The sequence below is a fragment of the Chelonoidis abingdonii genome, chromosome 7 (genome assembly GCF_003597395.2).
Source record: "Chelonoidis abingdonii isolate Lonesome George chromosome 7, CheloAbing_2.0, whole genome shotgun sequence".
Taxonomy (NCBI): Eukaryota; Metazoa; Chordata; order Testudines; family Testudinidae; genus Chelonoidis; species Chelonoidis abingdonii.
In genome coordinates this window covers 410438-432809 of record NC_133775.1, presented here as the reverse complement: position 1 = coordinate 432809, position 22372 = coordinate 410438, and the positions used below count along the sequence as shown (strand labels likewise).

The 22372-nt window shown below is 54.5% G+C and overlaps 1 protein-coding gene across 3 annotated transcripts; it reads right to left on the bottom strand.

Moving 5' to 3' along the window:
• Window positions 1-2900: 2900 nt before the first annotated feature.
• MPL (MPL proto-oncogene, thrombopoietin receptor) lies at window positions 2901-22167 on the bottom strand. Of its 3 annotated transcripts, none has more exons than XM_032794234.2 (12): window positions 21916-22167; window positions 17553-17688; window positions 15214-15392; window positions 14137-14291; window positions 12381-12534; window positions 11840-11969; window positions 11017-11189; window positions 10365-10507; window positions 9885-10044; window positions 6135-6273; window positions 5029-5113; window positions 2901-3766 (listed from the first exon to the last, which is right to left on the bottom strand). In XM_032794234.2, the coding sequence occupies exons 1-12, from the start codon at window positions 22016-22018 to the stop codon at window positions 3230-3232; spliced, it is 2094 nt and encodes a 697-aa protein (XP_032650125.1). In that variant the 5' UTR covers window positions 22019-22167; the 3' UTR covers window positions 2901-3229. The 3 variants fall into 3 exon arrangements, with proteins under 3 accessions (XP_032650125.1, XP_032650117.1, XP_032650141.1); XM_032794226.2 differs by having other exon boundaries at window positions 12381-12537; window positions 21916-22166; XM_032794250.2 differs by lacking the exons at window positions 15214-15392; window positions 17553-17688 and having other exon boundaries at window positions 12381-12537; window positions 21916-22166.
• Between the last annotated feature and the right edge of the window lie 205 nt (window positions 22168-22372).

Genomic DNA, 22372 nt, shown 5'->3' with positions numbered 1-22372 from the left:
TAGAGGAGGTGAGAATCCAGGCCATCTTTCTACTGCACCTTGGGAAGGGAAGTGTCAACCAGTCTAACTGCATATGCAAACAGCTGTATTGTGACTGGCCATGGCTGAGTCCACTCAAATCTGTTGCTGTCCTTGGCTGATCCAATCAGAGAACACAGTCATATCTATTCTACTCAATTTAGGTTCCTTACACTGTGCTCTTCAGGGTAGTATCTGAGCATCTCCCACTAGCACATAAAGTGACTAACATCTGTCCCATGTGTGGTCTCTCCTCCGGTCCTTCATGGGAGAAGCATACACAGGAATGGTTTAGGATTTTTAAAATACATATACACATACTTTATTTTTAAAGAAGGCAAGGCCTTTCAGTTGGAGAGATTTTTGTGGGAATTCATTCAAGCTAGATAAATTCAGACTGGAAATAGTGTAAATTTTTAACATTGAAAGGAATTAATAATTGGAATAATGGATCAAGGGTCATGGTGGATTCTCCACAGACCATTTTTATAATCAAAATTGGATGTTTTTCTAAAAGCTCTAGGAGTTATTGTGGGGATGTTCTCTGGCCTGTGCTATACAGGTAGACTAGATGATTCCAATGGTCCATTCTGCCTTAAAAACTATGAATTCCACAGTCTCAAACTGAGAAAGCTCTGTCTCCCACACAGGTCTGCTTTTTCCCTACTGCAGGGAGTTACATTGTGCCAGAGGCATGGCATTCTCCACCAGTCTTCACCCCAGAGCTTTAGGTGAGCATTTAGATACTCTGAGCACCTTGTGGCTTAGGACCGAGACCTTTAACTTGATTTGATATTCCATGGGGGGCCAGTGTAGAGAGTGACAGGATGGGACTCCACAACTGAGGGGTCCCGTAGTAGAGAGCTCTGCTTTGTGATGGGGGTTTTTCAAGAGCCTAGGTTTTCTTCAGGGCCTGCTGCAGAGTGTGCCACATTAGTAAACCACCCTGGTCCAATTGGCAGCAAGAGGCATCACATTCCAGGGAATGATTATTATTAATCAGTAATGCCACAGGGTGTGCACCACATTCCATAGAGCAAAGTACATGCCACGACCCTGCACCCAGGAGCATCAGAGACCATGCCAGGGGGTAGACAAGTGTAAGGATATGCTCTGGAGGTAGAGATGGATGGAACTGGGCATGCACAGGCACTGTGGAGAGTGGGAAGAAAAAAAGGGAGCACAAAGGACCTTGTTCCCATCTCAAATGGCTGTGACTGAGGTAGAGGAGTCATATCATAATGGTCTGGGGAACCTCAGCATTTCCCAGCTTGGCTGACTAGAACCATGGGGGGAGGGATAGCTCAGTGGTTTGAGCAGTGGCCTGCTAAACCCAGGGTTGTGAGCTCAATCCTTGATGGGGCTACTTAGGGAACTGGGGTAAAAATCTGTCTGGGGACTGGTCCTGCTTTGAGTAGGGGGTTGGACTAGATGACCTCCTGAGGTCACTTCCAACCCTGATATTCTATGATTTTATGTAGACAGTTTCACCCAGTGCTGAAGGGAAGTGCAGGAGGCAGCCAGACTGGGGAACCAGGGGGAGGGGAAGCAGACTTCTTTTTTTGTCTCAGGTTGGGTCATCTATCATGCAGCAGGACTATGGCTGTGCTCAGCCCCTTTTCAAAGCCCCCAGCTCCCACACAGAACCCAGGGGGGCTCACTCCACTGTCCTAGACAACATCAGAATTCTGCAACCCCTCCCCAAGGAAAGCAGCTGGGGATCACAGGGGACAATGGCTGGGGTCCCTAGGGAAGAGTTGCAGATTTCTGACCTCAAGGACAATTGTAGTGCCCCTACCCCAGCCTGCAGAACTTCTCTGGTAGTGCCAGAGTGCAGCTTGTTTGGGGATCTGCCTCAGAGGCTGATCACATGCCAGGGAGATTGGTATCACCCATCGACTGCACAAACACCCTCGAGCCTGGCCCATCTAGTGCAGGATCCTGTTCCCAGCAGCAGCTGACAGTGGAGGCCACAGAAGAAATGCACATAATGCTACAGCAGGGGTCAGCAACCTATTGGATGTGTGCCAAAGACGGCACATGAGCTGATTTTTAATAGCATGCTGCTGCCTGCTGGAGTCCCGCCAGACAGCAAAATGCCATTAAAATTCCTGCCCTGCCCAGCCCGGCATGGGGGCAGGGGACAAGGGAGGGGGTTGGGGAGCAGCAGAGTCAGCATGCTCGCTGCTCCCGGCAGGGGCAGGGGCAGGGGCTTGGGAAGAAGGGGTGTGGAATAGGGGCATAGCCCCTCCAGCCCCCTTCCCTGACCCCTCCATACATACCCAGCCCTCTGCCCTGAGCCCCCCACACACCCTAGGCCCCTGCCCTGACATCTGCACGCCCCTCACTTGCCCCCAGCCCTCTGCCCACACACACACACACACACACACACACACACACACACACACACACACACACACACACACACACACACACACACAGTACACACACCCCCCCCCATCCGGCATCTAATAACGGGAGCTCCCCAGGTAAGTGCCTCACACCCAAACTTCCTGCCCCAACCCTGACCCCCTCCCTCATTCTAGCTCCTGGATAGACCCTTCACCCCCAGCCCTGTCCTCAGTGCAGACAGAGGAAAAGAATGAGGCAGAACCAGGGAGAAGGTAGGTACCCACTGTATGTGCGGAGGGCCGGGATCCCAGAATGGCAGCGGGCTGAGCGGGCCTGGCAGCCGGGATACCGGCTGGCTGAAGCTGGCGGATGGAACCTCTGAGTGGCAGTGGGCTAAGCGGCTCAGCCCACTGCTGGTCTGGGGTCCTGGCTGCCAGCCTAGGTGAACAGAACCCCAGAGCAGCAGCGGGCTGAGCAGGCTGGCAGAATAAGATCAACATTTTAATTTATTTTAAATGAAGCTTCTTAAACATTTTGAAAACCTTGTTTATTTTACAATACAACAATAGTTTAGTTATATAATATATAGACTTATGGAGAGAGACCTTCTAAAATCATTACAATGTATTACCGGCACATGAAACCTTAAATTAAAATGAACAAATGAAGACTCGGCACAGCACTTCTGAAAGGTTGCCGACCCCTGCTCTACAGTATTAGCCCATGGGGGTTCCTCCTGCCCAGCTGAGAATCCAGGCAGGCATGGACATCCCAGCAGTGAGGTTCTAATGACATGCCAAGCCCTCTGCCTCACTCCCATCCTCGCTGGGCAGCCCAGGACATGCAGCAGATCCTGTATTCAGAGGAAGGGCTGCTGCTCCCAGCTTCTCATCAGCAGGTAGGACTGATTAGAAATGTCTGTAGTGGACATGGACTGCTTCCTGGAGCATGGGCACTCCCAGTCCTCTTCCTCAGAGTCCACAGGCCTCCCTAAAGGCACGTGTTCAGCCTGGAGTCTGCTAGGCACCTGTGGGTTGTGCTGGATCTCAGCCCGGTCCTGCCGGAGCTCTGAGTGAGCATCTGGGACATGGAGCAGGAGCACAGCGAGACCCCTAAGGTAGATGTCATCCCCTTCCCCTCTGTTGTCCAGGTACTCGTTCTCGTAGCGGCTGCCTGTGGGGCTGCTGGGATGCAGCACCATGTAGTCCTGATGGGGCGAGGAGAGATTGCTAGCGTCTTCATCCTCAGGGCCCTCCGGGATGCCAGACCCTGGGCATGCTGTCTTCAGCAGGGTGGGCTCTGGGGGAGTCTCAGCCCCCTTCCTCTCAGAAAGGACTTCCAGGAGGCAGGGTAGGATCACATCTTCCAAGGGCTTGTTATAGAATGAAGTGTTTGCCTTAAGGAGAAAGGGGAAATAGCATACCTGAGTGTACGCTGGGTCAGGACGGGGAGGGAGAGTAATGCAGCCCCTCCCAGACCACATCTGTATCCCACCCTCTGTGTATATTCACACGCAGGACAGAGATCTCCAGGTGATACATTTCCCCAGTCACTAACCTCTGCCAACATTGCCTGCCCTTGGTCCATTAACACATCTCCTGGGACCAGTCCTCACATATCAACCTGCAAGCTGTTTCAAAGAACATACCTCATCCCTGCCTGCCTCAGTCTCCTGCTACGTCATATGGGGGAAGTGCCCCTGACTCCCTTTGTAAAAGGCTTTGAGATCCACAGTGAAAAGTTGCTGCAGAAGAGAGGAGCCAAAGGTGATGACCCTGCCTGACCTGAAGTTACCCCAGGAGCCTGAGAGGCCCAGGACAGGTAAGCGTAAGAGTCAGGCCCGGCACAGTGGCAGCTCCCCATATGCACGACGAGGCTCAGAATGGGGGCATTACCCCTTGGGGAGCTCATGGAGAGGGCTGTACAGCCCTGTGTGTCTGGAAACACCTGGGTCTCCTTTGGGGTGGTTTTACAGCCCAGAAGCCATCCCCACATGGCTGGCTGACCCACAGGAGTGCTGAGCATCCAGCTGCAGCCACAGGGAGCTGCAGTACTTAATTCCACTGAGACTCAGGCTTGTGATTACTTGGGAAATGGCTCCACAGGCAGAGACATGACAAACAGCTCCAGTGAAAGGTTTTGCTTTGTTGGCTCTGGAGCAGGGATGTGGGGGAACACACAGTCTCGACCAGCTGGCTTTTATCTGGGGCATAGGGTGGCCAGGTGCCCAGTCTTTGACCAGAAAGTCTGGTCGAAAAAGGACTTGACAGTGGCTGGTCAAATCTACCAGCCAGACACCCAAAGTCTGGTTACTGTAGGCAGGGGAGGCACTGGGTCATCACCTGCATCAGCCCCTACTCAGCCAGGGCTGCCTCTGACCTCCATGGCTGCAGCTCCCAGCCCTGGCTCCACACACAGGTGAGTCCCTCCTGGGGGATGGGGGGAGACCAGAGAGCCATGCAGAGGTGGGAAGGAAGAGGAGCAAATCAGAAGTGGAGTCTTGGTGGGAGCGAGGGAAAGAGGCGGGGCTGGGGAGGTTCTGGCACTCTGGTTCAATGTTTGGTTTTTAAAACATTACAAAGTTGGTGACCCTACTGGGGCAGGGCAGCCACCTCAGTTCCTGTCCTGGGAACATGGCCCGAGGCTTCTGCCCCTCACCTGCTGCTGCTTGCTGTCAGTGAGGAAAGTGCCCAGGACGCGATGCAGATCTGGGGCCGGAGGCCAGAGCTTTTGCTTCACGCTGCTGGGTGAAGAAAAATAGGAGCATGAAATCACTCTCTCCCTGTCATAAATAGATAGCTACGGGTTAATGTTTCTTTTACCTGTAAAGGGTTAACAAAGGGAACCAAACACCTGACCAGAGGACCAATCAGGAAACTGGATTTTTCAAAGTCAGGGAGGGAATTTTTGGGGTCTGAGTCTTTTGTCTGTCTCTCAGCTATGAGAAGGTTCTTTCTATCTTCTAATCTTCTGTTTCCAAATTGTAAGTACAGGTAGAAAAACAATATAGGCTTTTATGTTGTTTTGGGTGTATTTACATGTGTGTAGCTTGCTGGAATGTTTCAAATTGGATATCTTTTTGAATCAGACTGTTTATTCATTTTTTTCTTTTAAGCAATTGATCCTGTATTATTGTCATCTTGATACAGAGAAATTTGATGTCTTTTTCCCCAGCCTACACACGCCAATAAAGGAAGACCACCCCCACCCTCCCAGCTCCACATGGCCCTGTGGGGGAGACATTTTCCCTCCCTCCCCCAGCACCACACAGGTCCGGGACGGCTCCAGGCCCTAGCACGCCAAGTGCGTGCTTGGGGCAGCATGCTGTGGGGGGCGCTCTGCCAATCACTGGTCCCGTGGACCTCCTGCAGGCGTGCCGCTGAAGGCACCCTGCCTGCCGCCCTCCTGGCTACCGGCAGAGCACCCCTCGCGGGATGACGCCATGCTTGGGGCGGCGAAATGTCTAGAGCCACCCCTGCACAAGTCTATGCGGGAGACACCATCCTGCCCCTGGCTAGTCCCAGAAACACACTAACCAGGCCTGTCACAGCATCCTAGCACAGTCCCTCTGGGAAAAAGACAAATTAGGGCATAAAAGGGTGGGCACAGCAGGGAGCCCTCTAGGGGACAGGCAGAGAACAGGGGAGCAGGAGACGTCAGTTATCTTTACCCTTGATGAGGGAGGGACCCGTTGGGAGCAGACATCTGTTACAGGAATGGGAGGGTGTCAGTTACCTGTACCCCAACGGTGGGGACTCAGTTACCTGTACACAGAGGGAAAAGAGCACCTCAGCCCCAGGAGTCCCAGAAAGAAGAGCAGTGTGATGGTCAGGCTCAGTATTATCCAGCCGGGGACAGAGAAGGAAGCAGTGAATGCATCAGGCTCCCCAGTGTCCTTGCCGCCTGTGATGAAAATGGGAATTGTCTGTCGTGTTGTTATGAGCACTGTGCATCTCAGGTGACCCATCAGACTTTGTCTTGTGACCTGCTGGGTCCTAAGGGATTAAAGCACTTCCCCTGGTGTAGAGGAAGATATGAGGTGTTTGGGTCATGTAGCTGTCTGGGATGGAACAAATGTGTCCTCAAGAACTGGCTGGGATCAACACATATCAACACGGAGGCATCCACCAGCTGACCTGACCTGAGGCACCAGGAGGGGTGCTGCCTGCCTGGATCCCACATCTGTGACATCAGGGAGAGGTTGCTGAAATAGAAATGTGGGTCTGGAAGGGACCTCAAAAGGTCATGTAATCCTGCCTCCTGTGCTGAGAGAGGGCCAATTAAACCTAGTTCATGTAATGATTGTTCTGAGCCTGATGGCTCTGGGCTTGATATGACATTCGAGATAATTACCTGTGAGTCCTAAGGGTCCAGTCAATCCACAAGCAAGGGTCTGGCAGGTATCTAATGAAAGCAGCCACTTCAGTCTGCTCAACGTCACTACCTTGCTGGGTATGCTGCCTGCTAGACTACTACTGCTCCAGACTGTGCTTGTTCTTACCTCAGCTCCTGCTCCACCGTGTGCCTGCTCAAGCCACAGCTAGTCGTCCAACTGTCCTGATGGACCATCCTTGGCAAGTGTTTGTCCAACCTGTTCTTAAAAACCTCCAGTGATGGGGATTCCACATCCTCCCTATTCTAGAACTTAACTACCCTTATAGTTAGAAAGAGGCCTGTCCTGGGTCTGATACTATTCAATAGTTACATCAGTTAGTTAGATAATGGAGTGGAAAGTACACTTACAAAATGTGCAGATGATACTAAACTGGAAAGAATTGCTAGCATTTAGAATGACAGAATTAGAATTCAAAACAACCACAACAAATTAGAGAATTGGTCTGAAATCAACAAGATGAACTTCAGTAAAGGCAAGTGCACACAGAATTTACTCCAAAGAGCAAGTCAAGGATACACACTTAAACACACTTAAAACCACCTTCACTAAGCAAGGACAATACATCAGAAAAGTAGATTGCATTGTGCAAAATACACCAGGAGAACATGTTTCAATACAGAAAAAACAAACCAACACACTGCACATCCTCAGTTGTCAGCTGCAACCCCACATTGGACCCATGATGTATCATGAAACAATTACAACCCATACTTGATGGGAACCCTCTTCTGGCCTTCAACTTCATCTTTGCCAAGCTCATCATCAGAAGCATGCTCCTCGTTGCCCAGGACACACCAACTCAAAGTGGCACTAGTCCCTACCAGAACAGATGCCAAACCTGCAGACATATCTCCATGACAATGATCAATACCCCTCACAAGACACCTTTCAAGATCCAGGGGTCCTACATGGGGTATACCCCATCCAGTGCATCAAATGCCCAACAACAACTATGTGGGTGAAACCCGACAATCACTATGCTCTCAAAAATGATAAAAGACAAAAATAGTCTTATCACCCAGAAGTGAACATTCTTCACAAAGCGATCGCTCCACAGCTGACCTCTCAGTGCTTGCCTGCAGAGGAAACCTGCAGAACACCTTCAAAAGACACTCTTAGGAACTTAAATTCATAACTCTTCTGGACACTAAAAACCATGGACTTGACTGAACAGAGACACTGGTTGTATGGCTCATAACAGCAATTTATAGCACACCCTACTGCTTGCTAACCCTTAATTGCCCATTTCATTTTCAGTGGTCTCTTACAGCATGTTTGAGCCCTTTATACTTAATCTGTTCTACCTCGTATTTTACTTGGACATTCTGGTTACCTTCTCAGACTTGAGGAAGGCCTCTATGAAACTTGAAAATGTGTCCCTTCCACCAACAGAAGATGAGCCAATAAAAGATATCTTCTCTCTCTCAAGTACTACACTTATGAAGATAAAATCAAATAACACAGCTACAAAATGGGGGCTAACTGGCTAGGTGGCAGTGCTGCTGAAAAGGATCTGGGGCTTGTAGCGCAGTTGCGAAAAAGGCTAATGTTCTGGGGAGTATGAAGAGGAGTGTCATATAAATGACACAGGAGGGAACTGTTGTACTCTACTTGGCACTGAGTCTTGTATCCAGTTCTGGGCACCGCACCTTTGGAAAGATATGGATAAACTAGAGAAAGTCCAGCATAAAGCAACAAAAATTATAAATGGTTTTAAAAACTTGACCTAGGAGGAAAGATTAAAAATACTGGGCATGCTTAGTCTTGAGAAAAGCAGACTGTGGGAGGACCAGATAACAGTCATTAAATATGTTAAAAGCTGTTAGAAAGAGCATGGGATCAGTTCTCCATGGCCACTGAAGGTAGGACAAGAAGTAATGGGCTTAAAGGGAGATTTAAGTTAGATATTAGGAAAATCTTTCTAACTCTAAGGGTAATTAGGCTGGGGAATAGGCTTGCAAGGAAGGTTGTGGAATCCCCATCACTGGAGGTTTTAAGAACTGGTCGGACAAACAGTTATCAAGGATGGTCTAGGTTTACTCGGTCCAGCCTCAATGCAGGGGCTAGACTTGATGACCTCTTGAGGTCCCTTCCAGCACAACGTTTCTATGATTCTGTACCAATGGAGCAATCGGAAAAGATAGTGGGAACTCCAATGACCAAGCATGAATACTCAATGGGAAAGCCTGGCATGCTGAACAGGTGCACTCGGTATGGTTGCAGCACAAAGATAATGGACTGGAGGAGTCAGGGGCCTGGGAGAAGAATGGGTTCACATATACAGAGCCGCTCTCCTTTGGGACTCAGAGAGAGAGAGAGGGAGAAGATGGATTCTACAGCAGCTTGGTTGGGGGAACCCCTGCACTGGCCAGTCCAGAAGTTTTCAAACTGTGGGGCATACCCCTCCCAGGGGGGTGCAGAAGAATGTCGGGGGGGGGGGAGCAACACCATCAGGGAAGAGAGCGCCACCTCCACCCTCTGGCTCACCTCAGTGGGGCACCCAGCCTGTGGGTCAGTATCAACATCCACCACAGCTGCACCAATTTCCACTCCCAGCAGCCTCCACCCCCAAAGACTGCACGTGCTTTCTCCCACCCTAAAAATCCGACATGGGGAGAGGCAAAGATTGTGTCTATTTTTGCCTGGATTGGGGAGGTGCACCCCAAAATTGCAACTCAAAGAGGGCTCAGCTCAAAAAGTTTGAAAACAGCTGGACCAGTCTGAACTCAGTCTTAATCTTTGCTCCCTATGCTAATCTAAGAAATCCCTGACACTGCATTCCAGCTGGGGTCTGAGACAGATTACTTGGCATCACTGCAAATGCTGGCTGACCTTCACTGATCCCCAAGGGATGAAGAGTCTTCCTCAGTCAGACTTGCTGGGCAGAGCTCATGGGGAGACACGGGATGCTGGTGGCCAAAGTCACTGGGGTTGCGTTGCCCACCTTTATGGAACAGTGTGACCCACACTAATGGTGACTGTGGAGACTGTTAAAGGCTGGAGAATCTGTGACAGCGCCTCCCCCGCATTGCCCCAGCCCCTAGTGCCCCTTCCCTCAGCCAGCTGCAGGCCCCCCTCCTCGCTCAGGCCCATCCCCATCAGGAGCACTGACCCATACCTGCTCCAGATGGGGCCTCCACCACGATGGTCTCTGACCAGGCACTCCAGAACCCCTGGAGCTGCTGCCCATTGGGCTTGGCTCGCACCTGGAGGAGGTAGCAGGGGCCAGCACGCAGGTCCAGGGTCTCACTGTTGGCCGCGTGCTGGATCTGCAGGACCTGCCCAGGAAAAGCTAGGTTACACCCTGAGGCAAGAGATGCTTCGCTGGGCTCCACATGCCCCGTGCTGTGATGTGGACTGGGGTGGGACAGACAAAAGGTGGGCCAAGTTCTATAGGGTTTGACACCTCTCCATGGTATTGGAGCACCTCCAAGGGACAGGTGTGCCAGTTCCCACGGAACCCTCCCATCTGCGTGTGTGTGTGTGTGTGTGTCAATCCCTGGGCAGACCTTCCCTGCAGGGTAAAGGGTGTGCTAGTACCCAGGGGTGCTAGTCCTCCTGGCAACCTCTCCTGCTGTGGGGGGCAGTCCCCAATTACCTTCCAGTCCAGGCTGTTCTCCACCGAGTAGCGGATCTGATACACCATGTACTCTGCCAATTCCTCCTCTGGTGGGGCCCACTGCAGCTTCAGCTGCCCACCACTGATGTTGGCCTGCAAGATCCTTGGGGGGCTGGTGAGCACTGCAGTTGGAGCAAGGAGCGCATGTTGGCACAGCTGGGCAAATGGAGAGTCCCTCGCGCAGTCCAGCCCCCGAGTTCCACCCTCACTGACCCCGTCTCTGCCCAGCCAGGACAGGAGAGAACTCCCTCCTGCTGCAGTGCCATGGCTCCCTGGGCCGCACCCCGTGCAGTCAAGACCCTCACAGCAGGGCCGGCTCCAGGCACCAGCGCAGGAAGCAGGTGCTTGGGGCGGCCAATGGAAAGGGGCAGCACGTCTGGGTCTTCAGGGGCGGGTCCCTCACTCCCTCTTGGAGGGAAGGACCCACTGCTGAATTGCTGCCGAAGAATGAAGCGGCGTGGTAGAGCTGCCGCCGAAGTGCTGCTGATCGCGGCTTCCCCCCCACCCTCCGCTTCATGACTTGGGGCAGCAAAGAAGCTGGAGCTGGCCCTGCCTCACAGGACACAGGCTTGTGTAGCCATGGGGAGAAGACCTAGAAAGGAGACAGGATGGGGCGTCAGTGGGTTCTCACCAGCCTGGTGCATCCGGAACGGCTCCCCAAAGTAGCTGAGGACAGGTTCAGGGTGCCCCCGAGAGATATTCACCAAGATGAAGATGTCACTGTCATTCCTGGGCTGGAACATGCAGGCATGGGTGTTCTGGGGCCTTACATTGTGTTCTTGACAGCGCTGCCAAGCCTGGCCTCTGGGGAGGAAGCAGGGCGCGTGCAAGTCCAGCTGATACCTCTGCTTTCCAATCCCTCCAGCAGCCATGGCCACCCCTTCACTGACCTGTCTCCATGCAGCCTGGCTCCTCTCACCACCCTCGCCCAAGTCACCCTCCCCCCCGCAGGGTAACAACCCCACCCTGTCTGTGAGGGCCCAAATGTCACCAGCAACTGGGCACTGCCCCAACTTTGCCCACAAGCACCTCTGGCCTCCTGGAATCTGTCCCCCTGGCTTGAGCCCACCCTGCTTCCTGAGAGTCTGTCCTCGCTCTCCAGGGGCTGCTTTTGGTGACCAGCCAAGTAATGGCTCTCCGTGCACATCACAGAAGGAATAGCATGTGGCCCATCCCGTAGCACAGCCTCCTTCGTCTCTGCTCCTGAGCGAAGCAGTGCATGGGCAGGACAGAGAATCCCCTCAGTCTGGAAACCTCTGAGGCCTGCAGAGCACAGGCACCAGCTGGAGGCAAGGGAAGGCCCTGGCTGCATGAAATTTGCAGTGCTGTCCAACCTGGCAAGCTCTGTTCCTGGGACAGGGCGCTGCATCTGTAAGTTGAGCTCAGAACAGCTGAAGCACTTCCCCACCTCGCACAGGAGTGGCGTGTCCTGGACACTGGCCGGAGCCTGTTACCTGGAGGCATCACTGCTCCCTTGGGACCGATAGAAGAGGCTGTGGGAGCCGTTGGAATCTGCAGAATCCCAGGTCCACTCACATTGCACCCATTGCAGGTCAGAGGTGAAACAGCGCAGCCCGATGTCTCCTGGGCAGGAGAGAGCAAGTGAATTCCAAGCAGACAGTGCAAGGCCATAGGAACAAGGAGGCAGCTTATAGTTTGTTGGATGTCTGAGATCCTGCAGGCAGGGCCCTACAGAGCTGGGCTCTAGCAGTGGGCCCCTTTCTGCCCAACCTCCCAGGTGTCATCTCCACAGCTTCCACCAAACCCTGTCCTCTTGCTCTTTCGCTGTCAGTCTCCTCCCTTGATGCTCCTCAGAAGCCTTCCGAGATGGGCAGTTGTGGCAGTTCAAGGAGCCCTCGATGGGTGAGCAGCGTTGGAGTGACACTCTCAGCCCCCACTCTGGCTCCTGCATGGGCTGTGTGTTACCAGGCAGGACTGGGGAGATGCTGTGTGTGCATCTCACAGGCAAACCCCTTCTGTCCAGGGGTCACTCACCTGAGGAGTGGGGTGTTTCAGCAGTCACTGCCTGAGACCAGGGGCCCCAGAATCCATCCAAGGACAATCCATCTGGCTTGGTGCGGATCCGGATGTGGTACTTGGCCCCGGGCTGCAGGGGGTGGAGGACACATGCCCTGGTGCTATGCACCTGCTTCTGTAGGAGAGGGACCAGACTAGGTGAGGAGGAGAACGTGGGAGCTGTTTCAACCACCACATACGCTGTCCTTGCCTCTAACAAGACGCCCCCAAACCTCTCAGCTCCTGAGCCCCAAGGGCCTGGGGCAGCACCAGAGACATGAAAGAGAGTCACATCCTCCCCTGCAGGAGTCTGGCTGAATTTCCAGTGCGCCCATTATATGGCACATGCCCATCTAGGGCAGGAAATGAGGTGACTGCAGCTGCCAGGCTGGGATTGGGAATTGCAGGGAGAATGGCATGAAGGTTCTCCAGAGAGTTACCCACAGCCTGTGGGGCATGTTACAGCTGGCCAAGGCGGGAGGGACACAGCATTACCTACAGCCCAGGGGGTACGTTACAGCCAGTGGCAGATTTAGAGTTAGTGGGGCCTTGTGCACAGCTTCATTTTCAGGGGGCCCCTCCCTCGGGACCCAGCCAAGAAAAAACATCCTCTCTTATCTCCCCTGCCCCCTCCCCTCGTTTTTCATACATTTTTTCTTCATGCTCCTCCTATAAGTAATAGGAAGTAAATGAAAATAAAGTGAGGTACCTTGATTGGGGCAAGGGGTTGGGGTGCAGGAGGGGATGCGGGTTTCAGGCTCTGGGAAGGAGTTTGGGTGCAGGCTCTGGGCTGGAGTAGGGTGTTGGGATGTTGGAGGGGGGTAAGGGCTCAGCCTCTGGGAGGAAGTCTGGGTGTGGGGTGCAGGCTCTGGGCTGGGGCATGGGGTTGGGGTGTGGCAGGGGTCAGGGGGGTGGCGCTTACCTTGGGCGGCACAGCTCCCAAAGCGACCAGCACACCCCTCTGGCATTGGTTCCTAAGTTGGGGGGGAAGGCCAGGGGGTCTCTGTGTGCCACTTCCCACAGGCGCCATCCCCTCACCTCCCATTGGCCACAGTTACCAGCCAATGGGAGCTGCGGAGTCAGTGCTTGGGGTGGGGGCAATACACGGAGACACCCCCTTCCCCAAGGGCCTCAGGGACATGCCAGCCACTTCGGGTAGTGGTGCGGTGCAGAGGGAAGGAGGCAACGTGGGCAGTGAGCCCCCTTAGCCCTGCTGCTGGCACGTCTCTGCATGCCCATTGAGGGAAGGAGGGCAGTGGGTCTCTGTGCACTGGCTGGGGCAGGGACAGCACACGGAGCCACCTCCCCCCCTGCCAGGGGCATGTAGAAATGTGCCAGCCGCCGGCTGCTTACAAGAGCAGTGTGGGGCCACCAGCCACAAAATGCAGGCAGTGTAAGCCCTGCTGCACCCCCAGCCAGGACTCAGGGGCAGGTTGTCAGATGAGATTTGTCCTGCATTTTGGTGAATGCCCTGTGTTTGGGGGGCCTGTGCTACTGAACTGTTTGTTTCATGGTAAATCCACCTCTGGTTACAGCAGGCCATGGCGGGAGGAACACAGCAATGTTCACAGCCCATGGGGTATGTTACAGGCAGCCATGAAGGGTGAAACATAGTATCACCCACAGCCCATGGGGTATGTTACAGCTGGCCCTGGCAGGAGGAACACTGTGTTACCTACAGCCCATCCCATCGGGTATGTTACAGCCAGCCATGAAGGGAGGAACACAGCCTTACCCGGCAGGGTGATTCCATGGAGCCCACAATGCAGTAGAGGATCTCATAGATGAAGAGCTCGGTGTATTCAGTAGCTGGGGGTTCCCAGCTCACCTGCAGCTCCCCAGCTGCCCCAGTCCAGGTGACCGTTATATTCACAGGGGGAGCAATGAGCCCTGGAAGGAAAATGCCAAAGCTAAAGGCCTCTGCTGCAGGCTCATGGGCATTGCCACAGCTCCAAGGCCAGGCTAGCAGCATGCAGCACCAGCAGCCTGTAAGTAACTCACCCGTGTGGCTGGGCACGGGGCCTGGTTGTGCCAGGACACACAGTCACTTCACGAAGAGCTGGGTACTGTTAGCAGCCAGTGCCCTGGGCTTGGAGCAGGGTCTGTTGGTACTTGGGCTTGCGGCTAAGCTGCCTCTCCATTACTGAGCAGTTGAGAGGCAGGCGGCATGGTCCCATGCTGGCAGATGATGTTAAACCGAGTGCTGGAAGAAGAACTGCATGGAGCAAGCCTCAGAGCTGGGACTGAGCCAGCCAGGGCTTTTCCATCTCTGCAGAAAGGTGACGACCCCTGACGTCAAACACCGCAGAGGCCTGACAGGAACCGTGTGGATAGGTTCCCCTTCTCTTTGGGCAGGAAGAGGGCGTCCACCTGAGCAGCAAGGGCTGTTTCTGTGCCGTGCCCTGGCCTGACTGGGAGGGGACCAGCATGCTGGCAGGCTGCACCAGGGTGTCGAGACCTCGGCAGTGGGGTGAGGGTCACTGCTGCTCTCCACGCATGGTGTGAGCATCAGTAGGTAATGGCAGCTCTCTCCTTCCTGAGCAGCACAGGACTGAGATGCTGGGAAACACCACCATGTCCCATCGGCCCAGCGACCTGCCAGAGTCAGAGAAAAGTGGCAGTGGTGGGGGGCAGGGCCTGGGGCTTCCCATAGCAGTAAACTCTTCACCACACGGCCCCTGGAAAGGACAAAGCACTGGAGAATCGGCTGCGGCAGCCCTGAGCCTAGCAGAGCTTTTCCATCTCCAATGGCCATGATGTAGGGGGTGGGGCTGGGGCTGGGCTCCCTGCGCCTTGCAGGCAGAACACTCACCAACCGTCTCCACGGCGACTTCCCGGGAATACTTGGTCTGGTTGCCGGGTGTGTCTAGCACGCAGATGCAGAGCTGTGTGAAGAGCCGCACCTCATGGCTGCTGGGGAAGACGCAGACGTAACGTCTGCCGCCACCACTCTGTCTCTGCACAGCCAGCACGCACTGCTTGGCCTTCTCCCTGGGGAGCAGGGCAGTCAGGGCGTGGGCGCGCAGTCCACACAGGCCCCCTTCCTCACCCTTGGGCACAGCCCCAGCCTTGTGGCCAGGCTAGGGGAACTGGTCCCCAGCAGGGTTGCCAACTTTCTAATTGCTGAAAACCAAACACCCCTGCCCTGCATCTTCCCCTGAGGCCCCACCCCGCTCAGTCCTCTCCCCCCTCTGTCCATCGCTCGCTCTCCACCCACCCCCCACTCCCCCCTCTCCCAGGACTCACCTGCTGCCTGCAGAGCCAGGCTGGGAGGAGCTGATGTGGAGTCTGTCTGATCAGGGCACAGTGGGGGCCAGTCCCCATAGCGAGGGGCTGGGGCACAGTGGGGGCTGGTCCCCAGAGCAAAGGGTGGGGCAGGGAAGGGTCAATCCGCACAGCGAGGGGCTGGGGCTGGGGCTGGGGCTGGGGCTGGGGCCGGGGCAGGGAAGGGAGGGGTTGGATTGTTCAGAGGCCCAGAAGCTGCTCCATGCCCAGGGTCTCCCAGACAGAGCCCTGTGAACGGAGCCCATTGACTGCACAGTGCACTGGAGGCTCCTGGAGCCTCTGGCCTGGCCCTGAGTGTGCCCCCACAGCCTGTCTGTGAGAAGGTAGCTTGCAGACCACTCACCCCTGGGCTCAGGGCCTTATCCCTTCACCTGGGGGACCGATATTGAAGTGAAAAACAGAACCCCGCAGAGGGGAGTTCTGAACTCCTAGACTGTTGGCATCCTATCAGCCGCATAGTGAATATTGGCTGGGACCACCCTTAGAATGGAGGGGTCTGACAGAGAGAGATCATTCACACACACAGGCAGAATAGTCCATTACACACGCACAATTTTCAGCGCAGTTTTGCGTGCAAAAAAGGCACACCCAGTTACGGCAGTTGCATGTTCAAATAATCAATTTGAATGCTTGATCATGATAATTACAACTGAGATCATTGCGGATGATTTTTGTATATACAGTTCTGCACTTAGCACTTGAAGGAGCAGACCCATGGTGTGTGAAGGTAAGTAAGGAGAGTGTGCGCACGTTCTCTCCTCTCTCACCAGCAAGTAGAAAGCCATCATCCTTGCTGTTTAGCTCTGAGCATTGCTAAAGCATTCAGCAGACTGAGTGATGGAAGCACAGGGCTGACTGCTACCTGGAGCTCACAACTGGAGTCAATTGCAACCAGGAACCTTGGATTTCTTGCAGAATGAGGTGGGAGTGGGGTGCCCAGAGCCACCTCTGACTGCAGGGAGAAGGTGAGGAGGAGCCACAGCCCAGGGGCAGGGCCCAGATGGGAGCAGGGGTCCCCCAAGCATTTCGTCCCGCTGCAGAGGGCAGAGCCTTCAGGCAGGGGCAGACCAAGCTAGAGGCAGCTGCTCCGTGTGGGTGTTGGAATGGGATGGAGCCAGCAGCTACTGTGGCCAACCAGATTTAATGCTGCCAGGTTTCCTTTTCAACCGGACATTCCAGTTGAAAACCGGACACCCAGGCCCAGCAGCAGAGCCCTTTGTGGCAGGCCATGCTATTGCCTGCCCACCAACACCCACCCTGCGGGGGCTAGGCTTGCGGTGTGCAGCACAGGAAAGGAGGCTGCCCCCCCTCAGAAGCAGGTTCTCTGTCCGTGGGGGCCCAGGCAGCACGGAGACAATGGGCAAGAGGCCAGGGCACTAAGATAGGGTTTGGGCAACCAGCATTCGAGTCCCTGCTCCCTGTGTGACCTTGGGCCAGGCTCTGAGACCCAGTTCCCAGCTGTACCAAGGGGCCAATGGCCCTGCGCTGCCGGTGAGGGTGGAGGGTAAAGCCAGACCACCAGGCACGCAGGCACTATGGTGGGGGCACCACAGAAGGACAGTAGTAGGGGTGCGTTTCCCCACAAGGCTGCCAAGAACATACTGCAGCAGGGAGAGAATTCCCAGGCTCTGGAAACCAGTGAAAGGCCAAGACTGCTGCTGAGGGCGAAGTGCTCCACTCGGAGCTGTGCTGGGGAGACAAGTGGAGTGCATCATCTTTGAGCAAACCACCAAGAGTTAAGCAGGGCTGAGGCAGATGGGGAGTGCTGGCAGTTAGGTGTCTGCCTAGGGCGCAGTGCAGCCAGCCTGGCCCTTGGGGAGGGAGAGGCCAGGGCTGGGATTCCAGGGCTTGTGAGTCCTGACCTACCCATTGTAGGAGTAGTAGAAGCGGTACGTGTGGTTCCCATGCTCTGCCTCCTCCTCATCCCAGAAACAAGTGAGGTCTTCAAAAGATCGGGAGAAGCAGCGAATGGTCTCAGAAACCTCTCCCAGGAGAGCCACATCTGCATGGAGGAGAGAGCTGTTTAGTGCGGAGGGGCCTGGAAAGGCTGCTCCATAGTACAGTCAAAGTGCCACCAGAAGGCAGTGAGAGTCCGGAAATACAGTGCCCCATTTGTGCAATTGCCGTGCACTGGCCTGGTCTCAGGGCAAATTAGAGCAACCATGTTGCTGTGTCCCGTGCCAGCTGCCAGCAGCACCCAGGGCCCATTCCAGTAACTTCAGCTCAGCCAGCTGCCAGAGCAGCCTGGCCGCCACCCCTGACCACATCGTTATGCTGAGGGGACAGACGAGGCAGAGCAGCCACATGGCAGTGCTGGGCCAGCTGAGACTTCCCCCAGGCAGGGGAATTTGCTGCTTTGTGTCACCAGAGCCGCATGTGGCAGCCCTACTGCTTCAGAAAGTCAGGGCTTTATGTCTTTGCAAGTTGTCAGGTGCCAAGGTGATGGGCACAGGATAGAAAAACGTGCTATTGGTTTTTGATGTTGTATTAGGAAAGCTCCCTCCCCCTAGCCCAGGGCTTATAGGTGCTTCCCCAGCTCAGCCCACAAAGGTAGGTGTTCATCACCCCCACCCCACCCAGACAGATGGGGAACATATGGGGGCCCTGCCTGCCACCTTCTGTCACCATTTACCCCTGTGCAAAGCGGCTGCCAATGCTGCTCTGGGGCAAGGGGTGGACTGGGAGATGCACACAAGGGACAGGGAGGGGAGAGTCAGGCCTGGGATTCAGCCACAGAAAGTCCCTTCCCCACAGGTGGCCATCAGTCTCCCATGCTGGCCAGCTGGCAAAAGGTTTTTGGGATGCCTAGCCGTGTAACAGGTAAGAACCCGCCCGTCTCATTGGGCTCGCCCAAGCAGCCCTTTCACAAGAGTCCACTGGGCGCACGACTCTGCTCCCAGTTCTGATTGGCCTCACAAACTGGGTGCCATGGGCCATCAGGATCCAAATCCATTCCTCCTCCCAGGATATCACATAGGGAGGGGTGGGTCATTTGGGTACAAACAAACATCCCAAAATAGCCCTGTGGTTGGTGTGTGGCTCAGGCCAGTCTCAGGCCAGCTCGGCGGGAAGCACACCCTGTCTCATGCTGGGCAATAGCATTCACTGCGGAAAAGTGTGAGGAAGTGAGATAAGGAAAAGCAGGTCCGTGCGCTCCCAGGACAGACACAGCAGCTCTGCAGCAGTAGCCCCTGGATGGAACAGACTGGCAGGAAGGCCTGGGGCTTCTGGACTCCTCCCTGGAGTGGGACCAGGGCAGGGCCAGGGCTGGGCATCACACAGGAGTTGGGAGGAGGAGACAATGCAGGCGAGAAAGAGGCAGAGAGAGCACCATGGGGCTAAGGGAGCTGCCTGCTGGGGGTATGCATCCCTGCTGCCATCAGGGTCGCAGCAGCTCAGACCCTCACCCCATGCTGTCCCCAGGTTTGCACAGGTAATTGCTGCCATAGTTTTGGAGCATCTGTGTCCCAATCAGCGAGCCAGTGCCAGGACTCACCTCGGGAGAAGCGCAGTGAGGGGTGTCCTGGTGCCAGAGTGGAAACAGGAGCCTGCAACTTGGGCTTCCACAGGAAGCATCAGGAGTTCCCTCAGCTTAGGGAGCTGGCCTGACACCGCCCCCCTAGGAGCCCATCGTCCAGCTGAAGACATCCCCCTTTCCCCCAAAGAGCCCACTGGCCAGCCAGAGACCCCCCAGGGGAGCCCGCTATCCAGCCAGAAACATCCCCCCTCCAGGAGCCCACCACCCAGCTAGAGACACCCTCCCCCGCAGGAGCCAGTTGGCCATAGACAATGTCCCAGGAAGCCAGCTGGCTGAATGAGCTGCAAGGCCACCAGCATTAAGGTGGCATGGCTAGGGTGACATGTATCATAATCTTCCAGTTCTTGGTTTTCAGCAGTGTGAGTTCAGCTGAACTCCACATTCTGGAAGGGCCCCAGACAACCCTGGGCACCCTTACCTCAGTGTGAATGAAGTTTGGGGGCATTTTGTTTCCTTGTTGTTTTGTATTTAAATAATTTCTCAGCCCACCCACATACCAGAGCCCAGCTCTCCCCTGCCACAGCCGTAGGCTCCTTGGGAATGGTTATCCCAGTCCCAGAATTCCCTTCACTGCCCCTGCTGCATCTCCTGCCTAGGCCAGTTCTCCCTCCTCAGCCCACAGAGCGACAGGTGGTGGCATGGGACCTGCAGGGCCAGAGGCTAGGGAAACAATGCAGGAACAGTACAGAGCCTAGCATGGAGTCAGCTGGGACATTTTTGAAGGTGGAGAGGCCCCCCACTCCCAGCCTCTGCCTCACATGCATGTGCAATGCACACCCACACCCACAGTATCGCTACACTGCAAAAGCGGGGTTGTGACTTGGATTAGCTAAATTGAGTGAAAATAGCTGAAGAAACAGCAATTTGGCTTTTATCTCAGGTAAGCAGTGCATGCTGAAGCCTCTAGGGATCCTGAGGGCAGACATCCTGCTGCTCACCCACATGCAATGCTGACTTGCCTGGCATAGCTAACCAGTTAAAATAGCAGCAAACACAGGTTAAGAACACACTGGATTTCTTTCCAGGATAAGGATACCCACACAGCGCTCCTCACCCCCACAACATGTCCATGCGCACACTCTCTCACACACCCCCATCTCACAATGCTTGATGCAGTGCCACTCAAAGGCAGGGAGGTGGTCAAGAGCAAAGTGAGGTGCTCTCTCTTCCCAGGGACCTTGGGGTGCTCCCTGACCCTGGGGTCCCAGTGCACCCCTATCCCCAGCACTCACCAGTTGGCCAGAGGCAAGTGCAGCGTGAACACATGAGAGAGTCACTGCTGGGAGCATATGCAGGGTCTTAGCTCAGGGGAGCTGTGCTTAACACAAGACCCAGGAGAGTTTGCGAAAGTGGCTTGTAGCCTGGGGCCCCTGCCTGAAGCAGACACTACCCACCCAGTCCCAGCTGTAAGTTGAAGCCATCTGCCTACCCCCAGCAGCACATGACCCCAAGGAACCACTCACAACTAGGGAACAGCCAGGTGTGGCAGGGCCTTGGCCACGTCCCATTTTACTCAGCTCCAAACCAGAGGAACCTGGAGGTAGTCTGTTCTGGGACTGGCTCTGTTCAATATCTTCATCAACGACTTAGATGTTGGCATAGAAAGTACGCTTATGAAGTTTGCGGACGATACCAAACTGGGAGGGATTGCAACTGCTTTGGAGGACAGGGTCAAAATTCAAAATGATCTGGACAAATTGGAGAAATGGTCTGAGGTAAACCGGATGAAGTTCAATAAAGACAAATGCAAAGTGCTCCACTTAGGAAGGAACAATCAGTTTCACACATACAGAATGGGAAGAGACTGTCTAGGAAGGAGTATGGCAGAAAGAGATCTAGGGGTCATAGTGGACCACAAGCTAAATATGAGTCAACAGTGTGATACTGTTGCAAAAAAAGCAAACGTGATTCTGGGATGCATTAACAGGTGTGTTGTAAACAAGACACGAGAAGTCATTCTTCCGCTCTACTCTGCGCTGGTTAGGCCTCAACTGGAGTATTGTGTCCAGTTCTGGGCACCGCATTTCAAGAAAGATGTGGAGAAATTGGAGAGGGTCCAGAGAAGAGCAACAAGAATGATTAAAGGTCTAGAGAACATGACCTATGAAGAAAGGCTGAAAGAATTGGGTTTGTTTAGTTTGGAAAAGAAAAGACTGAGAGGGGACATAGCAGTTTTCAGGTATCTAAAAGGGTGTCATAAGGAGGAGGGAGAAAACTTGTTCACCTTAGCCTCTAAGGATAGAACAAGCAGCAATGGGCTTAAACTGCAGCAAGGAAGGTTTAGGTTGAACATTAGGAAAAAGTTCCACACTGGAATAAACTGCCTAGGGAGGTTGTGGAATCTCCATCTCTAGAGATCTTTAAGAGTAGGTTAGATAAATGTCTATCAGGGATGGTCTAGACAGTATTTGGTCCTGCCATGAGGGCAGGGGACTGGACTCGGTGACCTCTCGAGGTCCCTTCCAGCCCTACAATCTATCAATCTATAAAGCCAGCTTAATGTGCTGGCAAGTTGGGCCAGGCTGGATGACAGACCAACTGTTCCCTAGGCCCACACAGGCTCATCTCTGGCCATGGCCCATGCACCGACTGCAGAGACCCAAAAGAGACGGAGCACACCCTCCCCTGCTCCCCCCACAGCACTTCCCCAAGGGTGGGTGCTAAGGAAGGACAGAGGCTCTTTGGACCCACCTTCAGATGTCACCGGAGCAGGGCTCAAAGCAGGAGTAAGGAGACTGAGCAGGAGTCCAGCTACCAAGAAAAGGGGCTGTTCTTGACACAGCTGGGCCCCCATTCTGCACAATGAGCATTCAGTGCCAGTCAGAGCGCAGGGCTCCAGCCACCTGCCCTGCAGAGCTGGGCACCCGGGGTAGGGCTGTTCTCTTTCTGGGCCTGGCTTGCTGCTGGAGCTCTGAGACACAAAGCCTTTATCTGAGACATGTCAGCCTCGCTCTGCAGGAAGCCTGGGTGAAGGGCCCCTTCCACCCCCATCCACCCAACTTCCCCGGCCCCCAAACCACCATGCTGTGGCCGCTCAGCCGCTGACAGTGACGGCACCAATAGAGTCTGTTCCTATCAGATAGGCAGCACGTCCTGCCCTTGTGGCTACAGGAGAGAATGGAGGCCAGGATAGGAAGAAAAACAACCC

Coding starts and splice junctions, on each gene's coding strand:
- MPL (XM_032794226.2), bottom strand. CDS start 22,018: ATGGGGGCCCAGCTGTGTCAAGAACAGCCCCTTTTCTTGGTAGCTGGA. Junction 15,393..17,552: donor TTCTACTACTCCTACAATGG/GTAGGTCAGGAC, acceptor CCTGCTCCCCAG/GGAGAAGGCCAAGCAGTGCG. Junction 12,538..14,136: donor CCATGGAATCACCCTGCCGG/GTAAGGCTGTGT, acceptor CCTCTCCTACAG/AAGCAGGTGCATAGCACCAG.